Source organism: Ranitomeya variabilis, chromosome 7, assembly GCF_051348905.1.
Source record: "Ranitomeya variabilis isolate aRanVar5 chromosome 7, aRanVar5.hap1, whole genome shotgun sequence".
NCBI lineage: Eukaryota > Metazoa > Chordata > Amphibia > Anura > Dendrobatidae > Ranitomeya > Ranitomeya variabilis.
Window position 1 is genome coordinate 36,850,531 of NC_135238.1, and position 19,744 is coordinate 36,870,274.

Here is a 19,744-nt window from a genome sequence, read left to right on the forward strand (position 1 = left end):
CGCGTTCCAACAGTGCAAAGTGAATCCCCGCCACTTCCATACTGCGCTGCTAGGGATCACCGCAATCAGGCAGTATTAAAATTGATATGCCTCGGAGATCGCAGTCATACAGCTGAAAAGTTGTGGACAGCTCTCCAGGCTGAGTTTGATCAATGGCTGTCTCTGCTCAACCTGCATCCAGTGAAGTCCATGTCCAATAACAGTGCGAACCTGGTGGCAGCTCTACGGCGAGGCAAGCCCACACATGAGCCCTGCATGCCTCACGTCCTCAACCTGGTGGTACAGCATTTTCTCCACCACTATCCTGGCCTGGGTGAGCTGCTCCAGAAAGCACATAAGCTGTCTGCTCATTTCAGCCATTCGAACACCTCAGATCATCTACTTGCATCGATACAGAGATCGTTGTCTATGCCAGTTAACAGGTTGATATGCGATGTGTGGACACAGTGGAATTCCACTCTGCACATGTTGCAGCAACTGTGGCAGCAGGAACAAGCCCTGATGCAGAATGTAATGTCGTATAGCCTGGGCCAATGCAGTACGGACTTGGCGCATATCATGTTTACAAAGTGGCCACAGAATAAGGACCTTTGCAACCTTCTACACAGTTTCAAAATGGCTAATAAATTGGTTAGCGCTGACGACGCCATTATCAGCACCACTATTGTGGTCATCTATATGCTGGAGCAGGCTTTGAATAGCCTGCGGGAGGAGATGGTGGTCCCAAAATAAGAGGAGGAAGCAGAGGAGGATGCAGAAGGGATAACTTTGTCTTTCAGACTATCGTCACACAGGCATGTGTCAATGGAGGGTGGATTACTGCGATCGAGGGGGGCTGGTGATAACAGACAAACTGCTATCAAAGGTGCAAGGTCCGACAAACAAATGGAGGAGGAAGAGGTGATGGCCTAGCAACTGTCAGAAGAAAAGGACAATCATACCCTCTCTGTTGTTCATGGTTGGCAGGAAGGGACAAAGGAAACAAGCCTCATTGTTACCCAGCTACCAACACAGCATGGGCTTGGACCTCATGGTAGAGCCCGACATATGAGTGCCTTATTGCTGCACTATCTGCAACATGATCCCTGTACAGTTATGATTAGGAATACTGCTGACTACTGGGTTGGCATTCTGTTAGATTCACGTTATCAAACCAAATTTGGCCACATGCTTCCCACCCTGAAAAGGGACCCGCGAATTCTGGTGTATCGAAACATGCTTTTACACAACCTTAAGAGAACTTTTCCCCAAGACAGCAGTGAAGCACACAGTTCACATCGCAGCTCTAGACTTCTAACCTCAGGCACGTTAAAACTCCAGGTTGGGTGTCCACCTGCTAGATTGGGCATAGTGGAAGACCTGTTGGTCCCTATTATACTATTTCTACTGTGGTGAATTTGATGTCACTTCTGTGTTGTAAGGCCCTCACTTGTTTAAATGTGAGCACTCCTGGGTGGGTGTCCATCTGCTGGATTGGGCATAGTGGAAGACCTGTCAGTCACGATTATACTATCTGTACTGTGGTGAAATTTATGCCACTTTGATATTGTCTACCAATAATTTTTGGAAATGTGAACACTCCTCGTTGAGTGTCCATCTGCTGGATTGAGTGTGGTGGAAGGTCCTCGCCCCTCTGTATCAGTCTGTCATTGTTAGTTTGTTTACTGTGAAATCTGTAACTTGTATGTAACCCCTTCTCATGTACAGCACCATGGAATCAATGGTGCTATATAAATAAATAATAATAATATTAATAATAATAATAATAATAATAATAATTAATCGGCGAATATTGCAAATTCGGCAATCGTAATCCGAACCAAACATTGAAATATTCGCTCATCTCTACTAATAACTATCTCTCCTGACATCCCCAAATATGTGTACTCTTGGTTAGTAAATTTTAATGGCAAAAGTGGAGAAAGGCTTAGAGCATGTACCTTGATAATGACTGAACTTCCTTTCTCCTGACTTCATTAGTCGGTGAAAAGTCAGGGGGCCACTATACAGATTAGATGTTTGTCCGACTTTAACCTAATGTGTAAGGGGGTCCCACAAATCAAAAAAATCCTATCAGCATTTACAAAAACTAAAAAATATCCCTTTAATTTAAAGGTGAATTAAGATAATTGGAGATCATTGCAAGATTTTTTCCACAGCTTTCAACTAAAGAGATTTGAAAATGAGATTTAAAAAAGTGCAAAATTAAATAAATTAAAATATAATCAAACAAAAAACAGCAGTCTCTATGTTGTTTTTCAACTCAAACTAATAGTTTGGCTTCGCACAAGTCATGTATGGTGTGGGCGCTAATGTGAATCCAACGCCAGGCTTTAGACTGAGGTCTTCTCTGGAAACTCCTGGAGGTGGATAGAAAGTAAATGCTTGAAGAAGTCCAGTAAAAAACAGGAAAAGTTCCATCTTGGCCAAGGCCTCTCCTGCACAAGCTCTTCTTCCTGTAGAAATGGCATTAGTGAGTTAACAATGTCATGTTGAAAGTAGATTTTGACTCAAAGGCCGGAGTCACACTAGCGTATGGCATCGAATACGAGATCATCGGATGCGATATGCTAATGACCCTCTGCTCCTGCTCTGCTGTGAGCTGGAGCCAAGTGTCATGCTACTGTGCTCTGATCCTTTCGCACAGGTGTGGAGGAGGAGGAGAAATTAATTTCTCTATCTCCTCCGCTGCTGGCGTCGGTGAATAATGAGTGCTGTGGGTTGTGTCACTCACACCCATAGACTTATATGGGTGTAAGTGAGCCAAGACTTGGCCAAGTCTCGGTGCCAATCACAGCATGCTGCAATTGTTGTCGGTATGAGAAAATAATTGCAGATATGAGCTACCTCATAGAGTAACACTGGGCCGAGTACTATGCGAAGTCTTATTACAGAGCACTTGGCCGTATTGTACAGTAGTGTGACTCCGGACTAACGCTTGGAGTAATTAAATAAATTGGAAATATTGCATACTTTACAAATCTCTCTAAATGACCGCGCGTGTCCTTGAAAAAAAAAGAGACCTCCAGAAAGTCACAAAACTTTCCTAGAACCCCCTGGAAAGCATTGTTAACTGAATGGTTCTATTTCATGGCTCCAGGCTGTTTCATATCCAGACCAAGCCTCAGCTTATACTATACAAGCATGTATGCCTGCTGATCACCCATGAACACTGACTTACGGAGCACCTTCAAGACATCTCCGCAAGAGAAATTAAATCAGTATAATATATTGAATGCGGTAAATCCGCATGGTTCAGTGAACACATGCAGATTTACCTGTGTTCAATAGAAGGCAGCACTTTGGAAGCAGTGAACATAAGCTGCGTCCAAAGCGCTGATAGTTCCAGATCGTGGGCACATAAGCCTTATTGTAAAGTGCTGTAGAATATGTTGGCGTTGAATAAATACAATTATTATTACTATTCTAGGCTATATTACAAAACAATGAAAAAGTGTTCATGCATATGTTGAGTATCTTAATAAGACCATAGAACATTTTTGAACTTTTGAAAAAATATGAGATTTAGAAAACATATTGTTCCTTGTTAAGAGAGGCATTCAGACTTGACACGTAGGGTCCCAGCAGCGTGAGACCACCTTGTCGTTGGTTGCTGGGCATGCATGAATTGGCCAAATTGTGTGCTAAGCATCTCAATTTTTTCTTGTTATCCAGAGAAGTATTGCTATTCATATTTCATATATTCTATGTCTGCATGTTTTAGCTCAACAGAGTCCAATATCTTTTGTATCGTGTTAAAACATAGTCATTTAGTTGGGCAGTGTTTTGTCAGTTAAGTGACATGTAAAATGATTTGATCTTGCATGCTTAATGCTCCTCATTACTTACCTACTGAGAATGGCATAAATGCATCAGGTCGGACAAATTTCCCATTTTCATCCAAGAAGTGATTAGGATTGAAATCATAGGGAGTTTTCCATTGAGTCTTGTCGTAGAGAACTGAAGTCAGGAGTGGAATAACCTCTGTACCCTATGAACAATAAATCACCAAATATCTTTTTAATTAAATACATTTAAAAAAATGTGAGATTATTTGGATGGCTGTGCACCCCATAGCAGTTCTTTTTACTAATAGGTAAACGCTTACAGTTCTCGAGCATAAGGACTTTTTTTAAAATAAACTCACTTTTGGGATCAGGTATCCCCGCAAATACACATCAGTTGGAGTTGCGTGTGTCATGTTCAATGGGATAATATTTCCAAACCTTTGTATTTCATGTATTACTGCATCAGTATAAGACATTTTCTTCCGATCTTCTACTGTTGGCAGCTGTCCAGGTTTAATATGTGTTTTAATTTCCTCCTGTACCTTTTCTATAAAGCAAAAGAAAACATTTTGTTACATTTTGTACTTGCACAACAATACCAATGCATTTAATTAATATATTATAGGCTTTTATTCTGATTTGTGTCAGTGCTAGGGTGTGGTTACTACTGATGCTCACTATGTACTGACCGGTGACTGAAGCCACGCTTGCTGCGCCACTATGACTGAAAGCCAGAGGCTGCCGGGAGTAATAAAGTTAATTTGCTCCTAGTAGCCGAGCTTTCACTGCAGCGGCCGGGCAGCTTTGGAATTATTAACTTGCAGATTAACCTTATATCTGCAGGATAATAGCGGTTGTGAACATGACAGGTTATCTTTAAATGGAGTGGAGATCAAGCATGAGCACTGCAGCTCCATTCATTCTCTAGTGGACTGCTGGAGAGTACATAAAGAATTCCTGGTATACTCCTTCATATAACAAAGTTATGAAGCTTAAAGAGACTAAAACTTAGATATTTTTTGGCTATGAAAAAAGATATTTTAGGTGCAATCTAAATGTCACACTCTGCCAGAAATCACACGTTCCCTGTCTAGAGATGGTGTCAGCATCATGGTAGAACTTTAGAAAATATAAAACATTCAATAAGTGCAAAAATTATACACTAGAATTACTTCAACTTAATTGATAATTTGTTTTTGCAATTGTAGTAAAATTCCAATTAAAAATTGACTTCTACAGTGGCGGTCATCAAAAAGATGGCCATTATACAGTAAATAGAATATGATACAAAAGTGAATAAATAACAGAAAATCTGGGTAAAGTGGTAGCCTTCAGAAAGAGGTGATTTGGTGCTCTATAGAGATTGTAGTTATTCACCTTCAGTCTTATATAACTTTTACAAATATATCAAGAATTACTTTGAATCTCCGGATACTTCATCATCAATAAAATTCCCCAGCGGATTGTTGTAGATGTGGTTTCAGTTCCAGCACTGAAGAGATCCAGGACAGAAGAAACTAGATTTTCTTCATTAAAATATGTCTGAGCTTTCGTTGTTTCCTAAAATTACATAACACAAATATTCCCCATGTTACTATAATCAGCTTGTTCCCAGGTAATTATCACATTCTTCTGTTTCTTATTTGGTACTCACCGTCCACTTTTGTTTAACATTTTTTTTGCAGAAAATACTAAGTTTGTCACAGTAATGTTCTGATGACTATAGTTTCCTGAATGGGAAGTATTAAGGAAATGTTACTGTTTCACTCCTCAGTGTGTCTGGGATGCAGTTATTGACAGCTCAGCTGTCCAATCTTGTTCAGGGGCATACTGAAGATGTCAGTACTTTGATTGACAGCTCAGTCGCCCAATCTGGTACAGGGGCGTGCTGAACTGTCACTGTGTTGATTGACAGCTCAACGGTCCAATCTCAGACTGGGAGGCACTGGCTGTCTCCTTGTGTTCATTGTCCAAGGTGATTGCCAGGCTACTTAACTGGGCTATTACTCCCAGACCTCTGTCTGATATACATTCCGCTAAGTGTGTTTTGTCTCTCTGTGCATTGAGTTTTGTTTGTAGATCTTTTGTTGCCTGACCTTCAACCTTGTTCTTACCATCCGCCTGTTTAACACCTGCTGCTCTGATCCTCTATCCTCGTGGTATTCTGACCTCGGAACATCATCACAATGTCAATTGCAAGGTCAGATAATTAATTTGTTGAAGACCTCCTACAGCCGTCTACTGCTGGCATGAGCTGTGACGTCGGTACCCTCTGATGTACAGTTCGTCTCCCCCGAACCTTTAATGGCCCTCCTTGATTAATTTTCAGGGGAGAGGACCATTTTAGGGCATTCAGAAAAATCTGTCAGTTATTTTTTAGCATGCGATTCTGGTCGTCAGGGGAGGAGTGGGAATAACTATATCTCTATTGAGAAGGGGTCCTCAGAACTGGGCATTTTCCTTGTCCCCACAAGTCCCAGAATGGTTCTCTGTTGATGCCTTTTTTGACAGTCTAGGTCTAATATATGACTAAAATCAAGAACCTGGCACAAGGGGTTGCACAACTGAGGACTACTGTACTAAGTTCAAGCAGTGGCCCACTGAAGTTCTATGTATTGATGCAGCTCTCAGGAGCCAGTTCCATAAAGGGCTTTCCTAAACCTTTACAGGGAACCTGTCAGCATAGTACATAGTAACCTGCACACAATGTCAGGTCGACGCCTTTATACTGATTAAAATGATACCTTTGTTGATGAAATCTGTCTTGTGCTCCTTTTATAATCCTTATTTTCAGTTTTTAGCTAATGACATGCGTGTGTCCTAAGGCGGGGTTGGTGTATGTGGTGCTCTGATTAGATATTCATAATGCAGACTGCTGGCAGGTCACTGATACCTCACTTTCCTGCCCCCTAGTTTGCATAATGAATATACTAATGTGTGTATTTGAAAAAAAAAGTCACTTCATCAAAATGGCAGCCCCTGCACACTATCGCTTGTCAGTTAGTGCCTATTATATTGCTGTGTTGAAAAGAAAAAAATCACCATCAAAATGGTCCCGTTGGCGGCGCCTGCACAATAGCATCTATCTCGATCTGTTTGCTGCTACTGCGCAAGCGCCTCCACCGTCTCCTTATTGATGCAGCCAAAAAAAATTACACTACATCAAAATGGTTCCGTCGTTTGCGCCTGCGCATTAGCATCTATAGTGTACCAATAGATGCTACTGCGCATGCGCCGCCTCCCAACCCAACCCATTTGGTATTGGTAGGTTAGTACCTGTGCAAGAAAGCCATCTCTAGAGCAACTCTACCATAATGGGAGACCCATTAGATTTCCTGTGTCACCACTTATCTAATTGTATTACATGCAAAGGCAGTGATACGAGTACAATTACTGACTGCAGGGCTGGCATGAGGAAGGGGATCCTGGGTAACCCCCTCTCCAAAGCTGCATAATAGTTACACAGTGTAAGAGACTTTTGGATCTAAGGGCATGAATACAGATCAAGGATGAAAAATGTCAGTGAACATAACTCTGCAGACACAAATTGCAGCTGGAAGAAGTTTTCATAGTGGTTTGGGCCAGATGAAAATGATGGGAAAAGTGAACAAGTCCAATAAGAGAAGACATTGGCTTTGGATTGGATTTATAACACACACTGCAGACAAACACTAAGAATAGATCTATTGCCTCCCTATTCTGCCCTGCTATGCTTTAAAAATTGTGACATTGACCTCACATACACACTTTTTAATACTGCCAGGACAGTTTTGATTGGTAGAACATATGTTGCCAAAACCTGTGGTGCATCTTAAAATTCCAAAAATGCTGTAGGTTAGTATTATGCTCTTCAACCTCGACAACCCTAGCAGTGCCCAGAGATCGGTGCTTCTGCTCTCAGCACAAGACCTTCTGTGCTGACTGAATATGATTGTGTGGTTGGTATAAATAGTTCAGCATTTACCTTTTCACTTTTACTTTCGGCCACAGGGTCACATGTCGCCTAAAACCAACCGTGACTAAATAGATAGTTAAATCCTCAGATGTTCCTAGAATAATTGATATCATACCCTTTGATCTCATAAGTGAAAACTAAGGTAACATATGCACCGTTAACGCACCTGTTCCTGCTTCAGAAGAAATGCATCGATGTATCCTGTGACGTCATTTGCATCTAAATCCAATTGTCGATTCATCGAACGTTGGGAAGTAAACTTTTTCAGATCTTGCATGTTCTGTTTTAGTTTCTTATGTAGGCCAAGGAGTGATCCGAGGAAAGGATAATAGTCATACAGCTGTGGAAATCAACAATTCCTCTTTAGATTTTCTAGCAACAAAAAATACATTCAACAACGGTGTTTATTGGGAGCAGCTCGACCAGTCAGTGTTGCTCCACCCGACATCGCTAGGAGCCTAGGTTAGAATTCGGCCAAGTGTAACCTCTGAATTGGGTCCCGTTCAGTTTTATTTCTACATCACTTTTTTCAGTATAGTGGATCAAATTGTATACATTTTTGGTCCTTGTGGATGGATTTTTTTTTTTGTTACCAAAAAAAAAAAAAAAGAGGACACGTCACATCAATCAATTAATTATAGGCATGAACTAGGATTAGAAAAAGGGTCTTCTTTATATGAAAGAGTAATGCTTCAGCTGTGTCTAGTTTTTCACCTAAAAATAATTCACTTATAGGGAAGCTATCATCAGAATATGACCAAAATGATCTACTGTTTGTGTTTACATTTGTCTTTTTACTTTTAAGATCTTTATTAAAAAGAAAAAACAATAGTAATCTTGGAATTTTCACACTGGCCACTGGGGCATTTTTAGACTCATACTTCCTGTGCTTTCAGAAAGCATTTGAAGCAGACTCCATATCATCAGAGGCAGGATTACAATGACTAGTGACAAGAGATGAGCGAATATTTCAATATTGTTGCGTTTGTAATATTTGCCGATTTAATCACTGAATATATCCAAACACACACAGCACAAAAGCTGGTGTTTCCCACGCTGTGTGACAGTTTTTATTGTCTGTACAAGTCCCCTCTAAAATGTGAAGAGCTGTGAAATATGTCGGTGCTATAGAAATAATAAATCAATAGAGGAACACAATCAGTATTATCTAGCCTCCATAGCAGTCTGTTTCCTTAAACTCCCTATTATGTTCATCTTATACCCACTGTATTTGGTGAAAGTGTGAAAAGGACTGTTCTGCTCCAGTACAATAACCCACTAAATTTGAGAAAGGAGAAGCAGAAAATTAATTAGATATTGTACATTAATTGTAAGGAACCATGTACGGAACCAAGTTTGTACATCATCATCTACTATATAGGACACTTTTATTTCATAACTGAAACAACTGGAGGGTATTGGGTGAGAACCAAAAGATGAGTTTGGGTCCAATTGTCTGAGCTCATGATTGCACTACAATTAGTCCTAAAGGTCAACCAGAAACTATTCATCTGAGAATTTACTAAAAAGGTTAGATATAACATCTGAAGGTTTTCTTACCATCACTGTTGGTGTTCCGACCAGTTTGGCATTTTCATCTAACATTTTGATTAATTTTTCAAACGTTGGGTCATCATTCTCAAACCTTTTCCCAAAGATAATAGAGCAGATTACATTGGAAACTGCAGTGTTTATCAGTATGTGATTATTGAATGGTTTGCCTAAAATAACAAAAATATACATATACAATAAAATAAAATATGAATAAGAAAAACTAAAATAAAATGCTCCAGATATTGTAACCTCAGGTCAAAACTACCATCAGTAATGAAAGTAGATGATTGAAACAAACAAACATACAAGTGATAGTTGGAGCAAACCTACAGCCAATTAAAATCCTAATGCAGGAAAATGTGATGCAAAAATAGAGCAAAAACTTCACACTTTGTGGAGTACCCTCTACTATATATGAATGGGGGTTTACAAAACCCCTCTGAATAACATTGTAGTTCAACTGTGTTGGGGATTGACAATGTGGATTCTGTAGACCGGGTTGTAGAAAGCAACAGACAAGAAGTTAGAGTATATAGAAGCTATGAGATAAATGTGAATGATGTATCCTACCATTGCGAGATCTAAAACTTTCTATAAGGGGCATTAATTCATCTTGAATTCTGGCTTCCACACTTTTCTTTCCCATTCCAAAGTCTCGAAGTGTTGATATCGTGAATCTCCTCATGGATCTCCATGTTTCTCCAGTGGAAAATATTATACCTAAAATATAGTTAAATATAAAAACCTTCGGCAAGTATTAATTAATCATATTTAATAGAAAACAGCCTTTAGTAATCTAAACAATCCAACAAGTGGTTTCTTTAAAAGTTGAAGAAGTTTAACCCCTTCATGATCGGAGATATTTTTGGTTTTGCGTTTTCGTTTTTTTGCTACCCTTCTTCCCAGAGCCATAACTTTTTTATTTTTCCATCAATATGGCCATGTGAGAGCTTGCTTTTTTGTGGGACGTGTTGTACTTTTGAACACCATTGGTTTTAACATATCATGTCCTGAAAATGGGAAAAAATTCAAAGTGCGGTGAAATTGCAAAAAAGTGCAATCCCACAGTTGTTTTTTGTTTGGCTTTTTCGCTAGGTTCACTAAATGTTAAAACTGACCTGTAAATATGATTCTCCAGGTCATTACGAGTTCATAGATAAAAAACAACCTAGATATGTTTGGTGTCTAAGTGGTGAAAAAAATTCCAAAGTTTGCTAAAGAAAATTGCCCCATTTTCTGATACCTGTAGCGTCTCCATTTTTGATGATCTGGGGTCGAATGAGGGCTTATTTTTAGCGCATGGACATGGTGTTTTTAATGATATCATTGTGGTGCAGATACGATCCTTTGATCGCCCGTTATTGCTTTTTAATGCAATGTTGCGGCGACCAAAAAAGGTAATTCTGGCGTTTTGACTTTTTTTTCTCACTACACCATTTAGCAATCAGGTTAATCCTTTTTTTATTGATAGATTGGGTGATTCTGAATGCGGCGATACCAAACATGTGTATGTTTGATTTATTTTACTGTTTTATTTTGAGTAGGGCGAAAGGGGGGTGATTTGAGCTCTTATTTTTTTTTATACTGCATATATTTTTAACCACATTTTTTTTCACTTTTGGCATGCTTCAATAGTCTCCATGAGAGACTAGAAACTGCCATAACCCGATCGGTTCTGCAACATGCAGGCGATGATCAGATTGCCTCATTTGCTATGAGCGCCGACCACTGGGTGGCACTCATAGCAATCTGGCAGTGACAACCAAAGAGGTCTACAGGAGACCTCTGGTTGTCATGCCAACCCATTGTTGACCCGCGATCACGTGAAGAGGGTCACCGATGGGCGGATTTCCGGCCCGATTGCCGGAAGCACATGTTAAATGCCACTGTCAGAGTTTGACAGCGCAATTTAATGGGTTAATAGCCGCAAGAGGACTGCGATTCCACCCGCAGCTGTTCGGGGCATATGTCAGCTGTTCAAAACAGGTGATCTGTGCCGGCAAAGATGTAGGCTCACCGCTGGAGCCCACATCAAAGGGAGGGAGTCCGACGTGGGCGTACTATTATGCCCAATGTTGGAAAGGGGTTAATTCTGATTTAAAAATTGCATTTATAAAAAACACCCACAAAGAAGGCAATACATGTAAATTGAAAACCAAAGTTTTGATACACAATAATAATTTTACTAATAATGAGAAAGAAGAAAATCAGAAAGAAGAATATGTTGCAAAAGTAAGAGGAAAGTAGAAGAGAAGAAAGAGAAAAGAAAACGATAATGGTTACAGAAAAGATAGAGAAAGTGAAGACAAAAAAGAAAAAGATAAGAAAGAGAGGAAAAGTAAGAAAGAGAGAATCAAGAAAATTACGATAAAATCGAAGAAGAAAGTTATAGAAGATGGATGATGAAGAAGAAACAAAGGAAGAAAAGTAAAATGTAGATGATAATGGTGGCGAAAAAGGTGAAGGCAGAATAGTCAGTGCAGTGCCCAGGGGGGAACTAGATGTTATAGGTGCCAGGTCCGGCCAATAATAAAGAAATTAGGAATGTTACAGGCGGCGTTGTGGCATGCTAGCCCTGTGTCCCTTATGACCTCTTAGTGTGTGGGTGCACAGTTTCAAGGATGAATGTTGACAAGGGTATTAACGTAATCAAAAGGGAGTCTTTACTGTATTCACTTCAAAATACATAGTCCATAGCGATGGTATCCAGTATCGGACTGGGTTGCCAAGGGCCCACCAGTAACATTGACTATGGGGGAACCCACTTTTCACCTGAATACAAATATCATACTACCCTCGTTTACAAATTTACCTGTATCACCATATAATAATAAGCTGAGCAGTTTGGTTAATGAATAATGAGATACTGCATTTTATGTACAGAGTGAATCAAGTGAATTATACCAACTACTGCCCATACAGTGGGTTTGCGGGCCAGGAACTGCACGGGGGCCCACTGGGGGATTACCCTGTTCCCCTATGGGCCAGTCCAAGCCTGATGGTATCACAGTCCTTCATACAAGCTTGAAATTTTAGGTAGAAGGAGAGATGGTCTCTGTCCCATTTAAGAAGGAATCTTCCCAGTTAATGGCTTAAACAAAGTGATCGGCTGACTGCGGGTTATATACCGGGTTACTATGTTAATTCACACAGTCTTTCAGTTATATTACTATCGAGGATGGGCCTACACAGTTTGGTTCACTGTGGAAATAGTGTTTACTGCTTACTCACGATTAAGTCCTGATACGGTTCCCTGTCGCAGGGCATAAACGATGTGGTAGAACATGAGGCACTCACGCTGGCAGAACCATAGAGTGTAGCAGAAGAGCCTTGTACAGCTCTATCTCTTCTGTCCGTATGAGGATTGAAATTTAACATGCCCTCCTGGCGAAGGCTGTGGCAGTTTCCTGGCAGATTGAAGATTAAGGGAAACGGGACCTAAGCTGAAGGCACAGCAACCTAGGAAGTAAACCTCTGCTCACGTCACTCCTCACAGGAAGGACAGGAACTCCTCCCTGACTCTTACCTCAGCAGCTTCTAGAGGCTTCCGCAGGAAACCAAGCTGAGAGAGTGTCATGTGACCAAAACTCTTGCACCATTACACTTTGGAAGTAGATGGCAGTATAGGACAATTAATCATATAAACCACATAACAGGACATTGTTTTTTGGTAACCACCCCACAACTATATTTTGCAACAGATAGAAGGAGGTACTAGGGCACTACATCAAGATGATGCTATGATAATGATGATGAAGGAGATGGAAAAGAAGCCAAGAAGGAGATAAGGTGAAGAGAAGATAAAAAATGAAGGGAATGATGAAGCAGATGAATAATTAGATAAAGAAAAAAACAAAAAGAAGGAAGATGAAATCAAAGAAGAGAACAGAATGGAAAAGGAAGAAGATGGAACATGATGATGATGAGGAAGATGAATGAGAAGAAGGAAACAAAGAAGAATGGCGTATAGAAGTAGAAGGAGATTAAATAGAAAGAGATGAAGGAGAGAGTAGATAAAAGTTAAAAACAGGACTGCTGGCTACTTTCTAGGAATAACCTGAGCGCTTCCCTCTCTTCCTTTTTTCTTTTTTGTCTTTCTTGTTCATGTTCACACTTGACTGATTAAAAATGTTTACTTGTTTGTTCCCCTGGACTTGTTCAATAAATATCAGCAGCTTCATTTTAATGTATATTAATTTGTGCAAAATTCACAAGAAAAGTTTTAAAACATACAGTACATGAAAATGAGAAAAAAGATGTAGAATGATGATAATAAAGTAGGAATATGAAGAATGCAGAAGTATAGCCACTAGCCAAATCAACTATATTTACTAGACTTCATAGTTTTCTGCTCCCCTAACAGGTCACCATTGTGGATTTTACGATTCATAGAATGCACAATATTATAGTTCTATAATTACCATGTCCATTAGAGATGATATCGAAGACTGGAGTAATCGGCCGTTCCGAAAAATCCTCAGCTCGCGTAACAAGTGCTTCCTTTATAATCTTATATCCAGCAAGTACCACAATTTTCTTGGGTCCAAAATGCAAAGTAAATACTTCACCATACTTCTCAGAAAACTGCAAAATATCATAATTCTTTGTTTTTATAAAACATTAATTTGAGTCGTACTTCTGTAAAAACAAAACATGTATTTTCAAACCACAGTGCCACTTAAACAGAGCTAATTAAGATAAACTTCCAACAAGACACAGTTGCAGTTGAGACCATGCAGCTGGAGAAATATGCAAAAATCATGATATGATCAACAAAGTTTGCCTTTGCACTAAAGTTACAGGAACAAGAGGCATAAAGATCTGTTCAGAACAGCTAAAAAATTAAACCTGGCAGGAGAGAGATGGAAATAGCTAGTGTGTGAAGGACACAAGCTAACTGAAGGAATGTCCTGACCTTAAGACGGAAACTGGACTTAGGTCCTCCTGTGGTGACCTTGGGAAATTGAATACATCAGTCTGCCCGCCTTGAAACGGCTGCTGCTAAGAGAGGAGCCATGGCCTGGAGGCTACTCAGTACTATAGTTAGAGACAGTTTAAGAAACTGTGGCTGAAGGTAAGCTGTGGCCTAAAATGGAAGTCTTCTAAGACCAGAGCCAGCAGTGAGAAACTGTGGCCTCACCTGGAGACCTGAGCAAAGACACAGTGTGTGTCTCTAGAAGCAGTTGCGCGCTGCATAGGTAAGAGAGTGGAAAGCATGCTGAAACAGTTGCCTGGAACCCCTGAGTAGTCTGGCTGTGATTGTATGTGATCTGATGTTAGAGTAAAAAAGAGTACTCCTATTACTCCACAAACACTAAGCTCTGCCTCAATTTTGAAGTGTAACCACTAGTGTTGAGCGATACCTTCCGATATTCGAAAGTATCGGTATCGGATTGGATCGGCCATTACCGGCAAAATATCGAATCTCGCCGACACCGATACCCGATTCCAATACAAGTCAATGGGACACAAATATCGGAAGGTATCCTGGATGGTTCCCAGGGTCTGAAGGAGAGGAAACTCTCCTTCAGGCTTTGGGATCCATATTCATGTAAAAAATAAAGAATTAACATAAAAAATATTGATATACTCACCCCTCCGGCGGCCCCTGGACCTTAGCAATGTAACCGGCAGCCTCCGTTCCTAAGAATGAGGAGTGAAGGACCTTCGATGACGTTGCGGCTTGTGATTGGTCGCGTGACCGCTCATGTGACCGCTCACGCGACCAATCACAAGCCGCGATGTCATCGCAGGTCCTAAACTCACTGCATTCTTAGGAACAGAGGCTGCTGGTTACATCGCTAAGGTCCAGGGGCTGCCGGAGGGGTGAGTATATCCATATTTTTTATTTTAATTCTTTATTTTTTACATGAATATGGATCCCAGGGCCTGAAGGTGAGTCTCCTCTCCTCCAGACCCTGGGAACCACACACTGGGAACTTCCGATTCCGATTTCCGATATCACAAAAATATCGGAACTCGGTATCGGAATTCCGATACAGCAAATATCAGCCGATACCCGATACCCGATACTTGCGGTATCGGAATGCTCAACACTAGTAACCACCAAGATTAGCACCTCAATTCCTTTTCTGAACATTAAACTGTACTATAGCCTAAAACAGTTTGAGGAACTGTGGCTGGAGATGAGTTGTGGCGTGAACAGGGAGTCTCTATGACTTGAGACAGTGGTGAGAAATTGTGACCTTTACCAGGAGAACTGAGCAAAGGGACAGTGTGTTTCTCTAGAAGAAGTTGTGCCCTGCATAGGTTAGTCAGTGTGAGGCATTTTCTGAGAGCTGCTTGGAACCACTGAGTGGTTGGGCTGTGATTGTCAGTTGTCTCACATTTGAGAAAAAAAAATCCTATTACTCTGCAAGGTTTGACTAATATATAGAACTAGATGGTGGCCTGATTCTAAGGCATTGGTTATTCTAGAATATGTATAGTAGAATAAAGCACAGCCCATGCAGTATATAACACAGCCCACGTAGAATATAACACAGCCCACGTAGTATATAACACAGCCCACATAGTATATTGCCCAGCCATGTAGTATAGTGCACAGCCATGTAGTATATAACACAGCCCACATAGTATATAACACAGCCCATGCAGTATATAACACAGCCCACATAGTATATTGCCCAGCCACGTAGTATATTGCCCAGCCAAGTAGTATAGTGCCCAGCCACGTAGTATATAACACAGCCCACTCAGTATATAACACAGCCCACGTACTATATTGCCCAGCCACGTAGTATAGTGCACAGCCACGTAGTACAGTGCACAGCCATGTAGTATATAACACAGCCCATGTAGTATATTGCACAGCCCACGTAGTATATTGCACAGCCCACATACTATATAACATAGCCCACGTAGTATATAGCAATGTGGGCACCATATCCCTGTTAAAAAAAAGAATTAAAATAAAAAATAGTTATATACTCACCTTCCAGCGGCCCCCGAGTCCAGCCCAGGAGTTTAGCGATGCTCCTCGCGATGCTCCGGTCCCAAGAATGCATTGCGGCAATAACACGTAATGATGCGAGACCGCTGCGTCATCATCTCGCGAGACGCAATGCATTCTTGGGACCAGAGCGTCGCGAGGATTGGGAAAGGCGCCGGAAGGTGAGAATATAATGATTTTTTATTTTTTTTAATTATTTTTAACATTAGATCTTTTTACTATTGATGCTGCATAGGCAGCATCAATAGTAAAAAGTTGGTCACACAGGTTTAATAGCAGCATTAACAGACTGCGTTACACCGCGTTATGCCGCAGTGTAACACAGTCCGTTTAACGGACTGCTAAACCGCTTTGGGGGCACGGACTGGGGAGTAGGGAGGGGGCACTGACTGGAGGGGAGTAGGGAAGGGCGAATTCGCACCTGGACTGTGCCCGTCGCTGGTTGGTGGTATATAGACGGATTCCCCCATTAAAGGTAACCCTTAATTTTCACAATTAAAAGTAAAAAATTGCCACTGAAGTTCCCAAATTTTCCAAATATTTAATAACCCAAGTGGTTTGAATATCCACTATTGCACCAAGTGAACTACAGGATAGGATAGGTCAGACAATGCCCTCTCAATAGCCCTACCTGCCCATGGAGGCTGGTACCCTAGATACACCATGCAAGAATGTCGCCCACGCTCACCATCGTCTAGCCCTTTAATAGCTTATGATGAATCAACACATTAATTGACTTTTGAGTTTAGACAAATTTCTTTGGAGTTCAGTTGGGGTCATAACTATAAACAGTGATTCTGATAATCAACTCTTTAAAGAGTATCATAACTTTTATATATTTTTTTATTTTTTGAAGACACTTTACAGAGGGAGCCTGTGTCCTGAGACCCTCACCGATTGCTCCAAACATGGCAGATAAATGTGCAGCGTGTGAACCAGGAGTGTATAGCTCTTGTTCATGAGAGAACGCAAAACAGAGTACGGATATAATAGATTCTATTACTTTCTAAAGTGCATTTACTTTTGGCCATATATTAAATGCTATGGTAATGTCATTAATCCATTTTTACTCATCTATTGTTTTGATAAGCGAACGAGAAACTAACTTTGTAAAATTACGGCATAAAACCATGATAGCAGAACATGGTTGCACGTATTTCCAGCAACATGACAAGTCTACGAGTCTTCAAGAGGTTCTTGACTTTGAACAATCCCTAGTTTATTAGATGGTCCCTTAACAATATTTTCATCACAAAGTGTCTACCTGCAGAGATCAGCTATTATTCCAGGGAAATCTGACAGTAAGTATTCAATCTCTCTCCCTCACCACCACAGAGGAAATGCAGAGTTACACAGTGACCATTCACATTAATGGCTTGTGTATAATGCAGTAAAGAACAAGACCTCTAGACCTTTAATGCCCACCATGAATCCATTCATACCTGTCTCATTCAGTAACCACCCCCAATTCCTTTGCCTCCAGCTAAATAATGTTGCACCCTCCTTGACTATACAGTAAGTACAGTATCCTACCTGCATCAGAGATTCGTGGGGCTTTTCCAGGTCCAGCAGGTGGAGATTTCCAATGACCGGCAGAGGCATAGGTCCAGGGGGCATCTTTGCTGTGCTCTTCTTAATTCCATTTATCCAATAGATGAATAGTGCAATGAAAATTGAAAAGTATACCAACACATCAGTTCTAGCCAAAAAGTAGGCAATAAAAGCCATAGCGAAGTACTGGTAAGAGTCAGTTCTGATTGTGCTCCTGTCCTTATATTTATACACATGGACTTACTTATTTTTCCTACATGTGTTAATTTTTACTAGAGCACAAATAAACTATAATAAACTGATTGGTCAATTGACATTTACCTTGGTCGAACAATCTTGGCATTGCTGTTCTTGTTTTTACTTACATAGCATTATGTATTTCATCCAAATGAATGTTGGCCAAGTGTATTATAAAGTGATGTGTACAGTGGGATAAAGGAATATGATTTGTAATGTTTTTTTATCTTGTTTGTTCTGCAGCTGTACCAGCGCCAAGGTGTGAAGTTCACATACTAATGTTTGGGGACACGGATGAATCTATTTGCAGTTATAGCAGGATGAACTTTATATCTATTGTGCTGGAGTCTTTTGCATTAGATTTTGTGTATTAAAGTTTTAATAAATTACCAATGTAATCAGCTAAATAGAACTTGGTGGGCAAGAGGCTGAAAAGATTTTCAATTTTTGGACATGTCTGACAATTATATCTATGGGAACCTAGAAGTTGTATCTTCAACAGTGGTCGACTCGACATTGAAGAAAAGAGAACCTCATCGCAAAATTTGTGCCAGGTTTTGCCACATAGGACAAAGTTTAGAAAAAGCCCAGTATTAGCTAATGTTCCTCCTCACCTACAGTAATAGCTGAATTGTCCTTAATTCAGGAGGACCAGTCAAGTTAATGCATGTTTTGGGAGTGCATTTTTTTTTCAATTCAATCTAGGTAAAATTATATTCCCAGCAGTGATGCCATAAAAAAATTGAAAACCTTTTGCTGCCTTACATCACGGATTGCTGCTGACCTTTGGAAGCTCAGCAGTGATTTTACCAGGCATGGAACCTGTCATCATCATTATCCAGTCCAGGCACTATTTTATACAGCAGGAGAAGCTGAGCAGATTGATTTTGTGAGAAAAGATTCAGTATAATTTGTGTTTTTTCCATTTAATCCTCTGCTGTTTCTGGGATGTTTTGTCCAGTGGGCGGTCCTATCAGTGACTGACAGCTGTCTCGGCATGCACACTTATACGAGCTGTCAGTCATTGATAGGTCCACCTCCACTCCACCGCAGCTGTCTACCTCAACGCGTATCGCAAGCCCCTACCCGGATTCTTGTACCATTTGTGCACAATTTCTCTTCATGAGTTATGACCTTCCATATGAGCAAGGTTTGAAAAAGACCCAAGATAGGGTCAAAACGTTACCTTTGCCTTCCTAATGTAACCTGACTGCGGTGAATTTATTGTAGTTTTTTGTGATTGAAATAAAGCATTATCACTTATGACTAGAGTTGAGCGACTTTTACTTTTTTAGGATCGAGTCGGGTTTTGCAAAACCCGACTTTCTCAAAAGTCGGGTCGGGTGAAATCGGCCGATTATTGCGAAAAGTCAGGGGCTGACTGAAACACGAAACCCAATGCAAGTCAATGGGGAATCAAAGTCAGCAGTGAGTGGAGGACAGGAAAACACCTACAGTGCCCATGTTAATGCCAAAAACATCAAAACATCAATTCTTATTACTTAAGCTTGTCAATCTTAATTTACTTTATAATAATAGTTATGCATTGAAAACAGGGGGTAATTTGGCTAAAGTTGTGGGGGGGGTAGGGCTGGCTTAAGATTTTCTTGGGCCCAGGAAACGCGGAATACGTCACGGTGGTGGAGCAGGGAGAGGTAAGTATTTCAACTTTGCAAGTGCTGTGAT

The 19,744-nt window shown here is 40.5% G+C and overlaps 1 protein-coding gene across 1 annotated transcript; it reads right to left on the reverse strand.

Annotated features, from left to right (window-relative positions):
- Positions 1–1,839: 1,839 nt before the first annotated feature.
- Positions 1,840–18,051, reverse strand: LOC143785749 (cytochrome P450 2K1-like). The gene is made up of 9 exons (XM_077274840.1): positions 17,804–18,051; positions 13,719–13,881; positions 9,868–10,017; positions 9,304–9,464; positions 7,910–8,083; positions 5,207–5,348; positions 4,148–4,335; positions 3,850–3,991; positions 1,840–2,456 (listed from the first exon to the last, which is right to left on the reverse strand). The coding sequence occupies exons 1-9, from the start codon at positions 17,996–17,998 to the stop codon at positions 2,269–2,271; spliced, it is 1,503 nt and encodes a 500-aa protein (XP_077130955.1). The 5' UTR covers positions 17,999–18,051; the 3' UTR covers positions 1,840–2,268.
- Between the last annotated feature and the right edge of the window lie 1,693 nt (positions 18,052–19,744).

What these genes read in the sequence shown, in the direction of transcription:
- LOC143785749 (XM_077274840.1), bottom strand. Translation starts at nt 17,998, where the DNA reads ATGGCTTTTATTGCCTACTTTTTGGCTAGAACTGATGTGTTGGTATAC. An exon ending in CCCACGAATCTCTGATGCAG is followed by an intron (nt 13,882 to 17,803) that starts GTAGGATACTGT and finishes GATATTTTGCAG; the next exon opens with TTTTCTGAGAAGTATGGTGA. An exon ending in GAAGTATCCGGAGATTCAAA is followed by an intron (nt 4,336 to 5,206) that starts GTAATTCTTGAT and finishes TTTGCTTTATAG; the next exon opens with AAAAGGTACAGGAGGAAATT.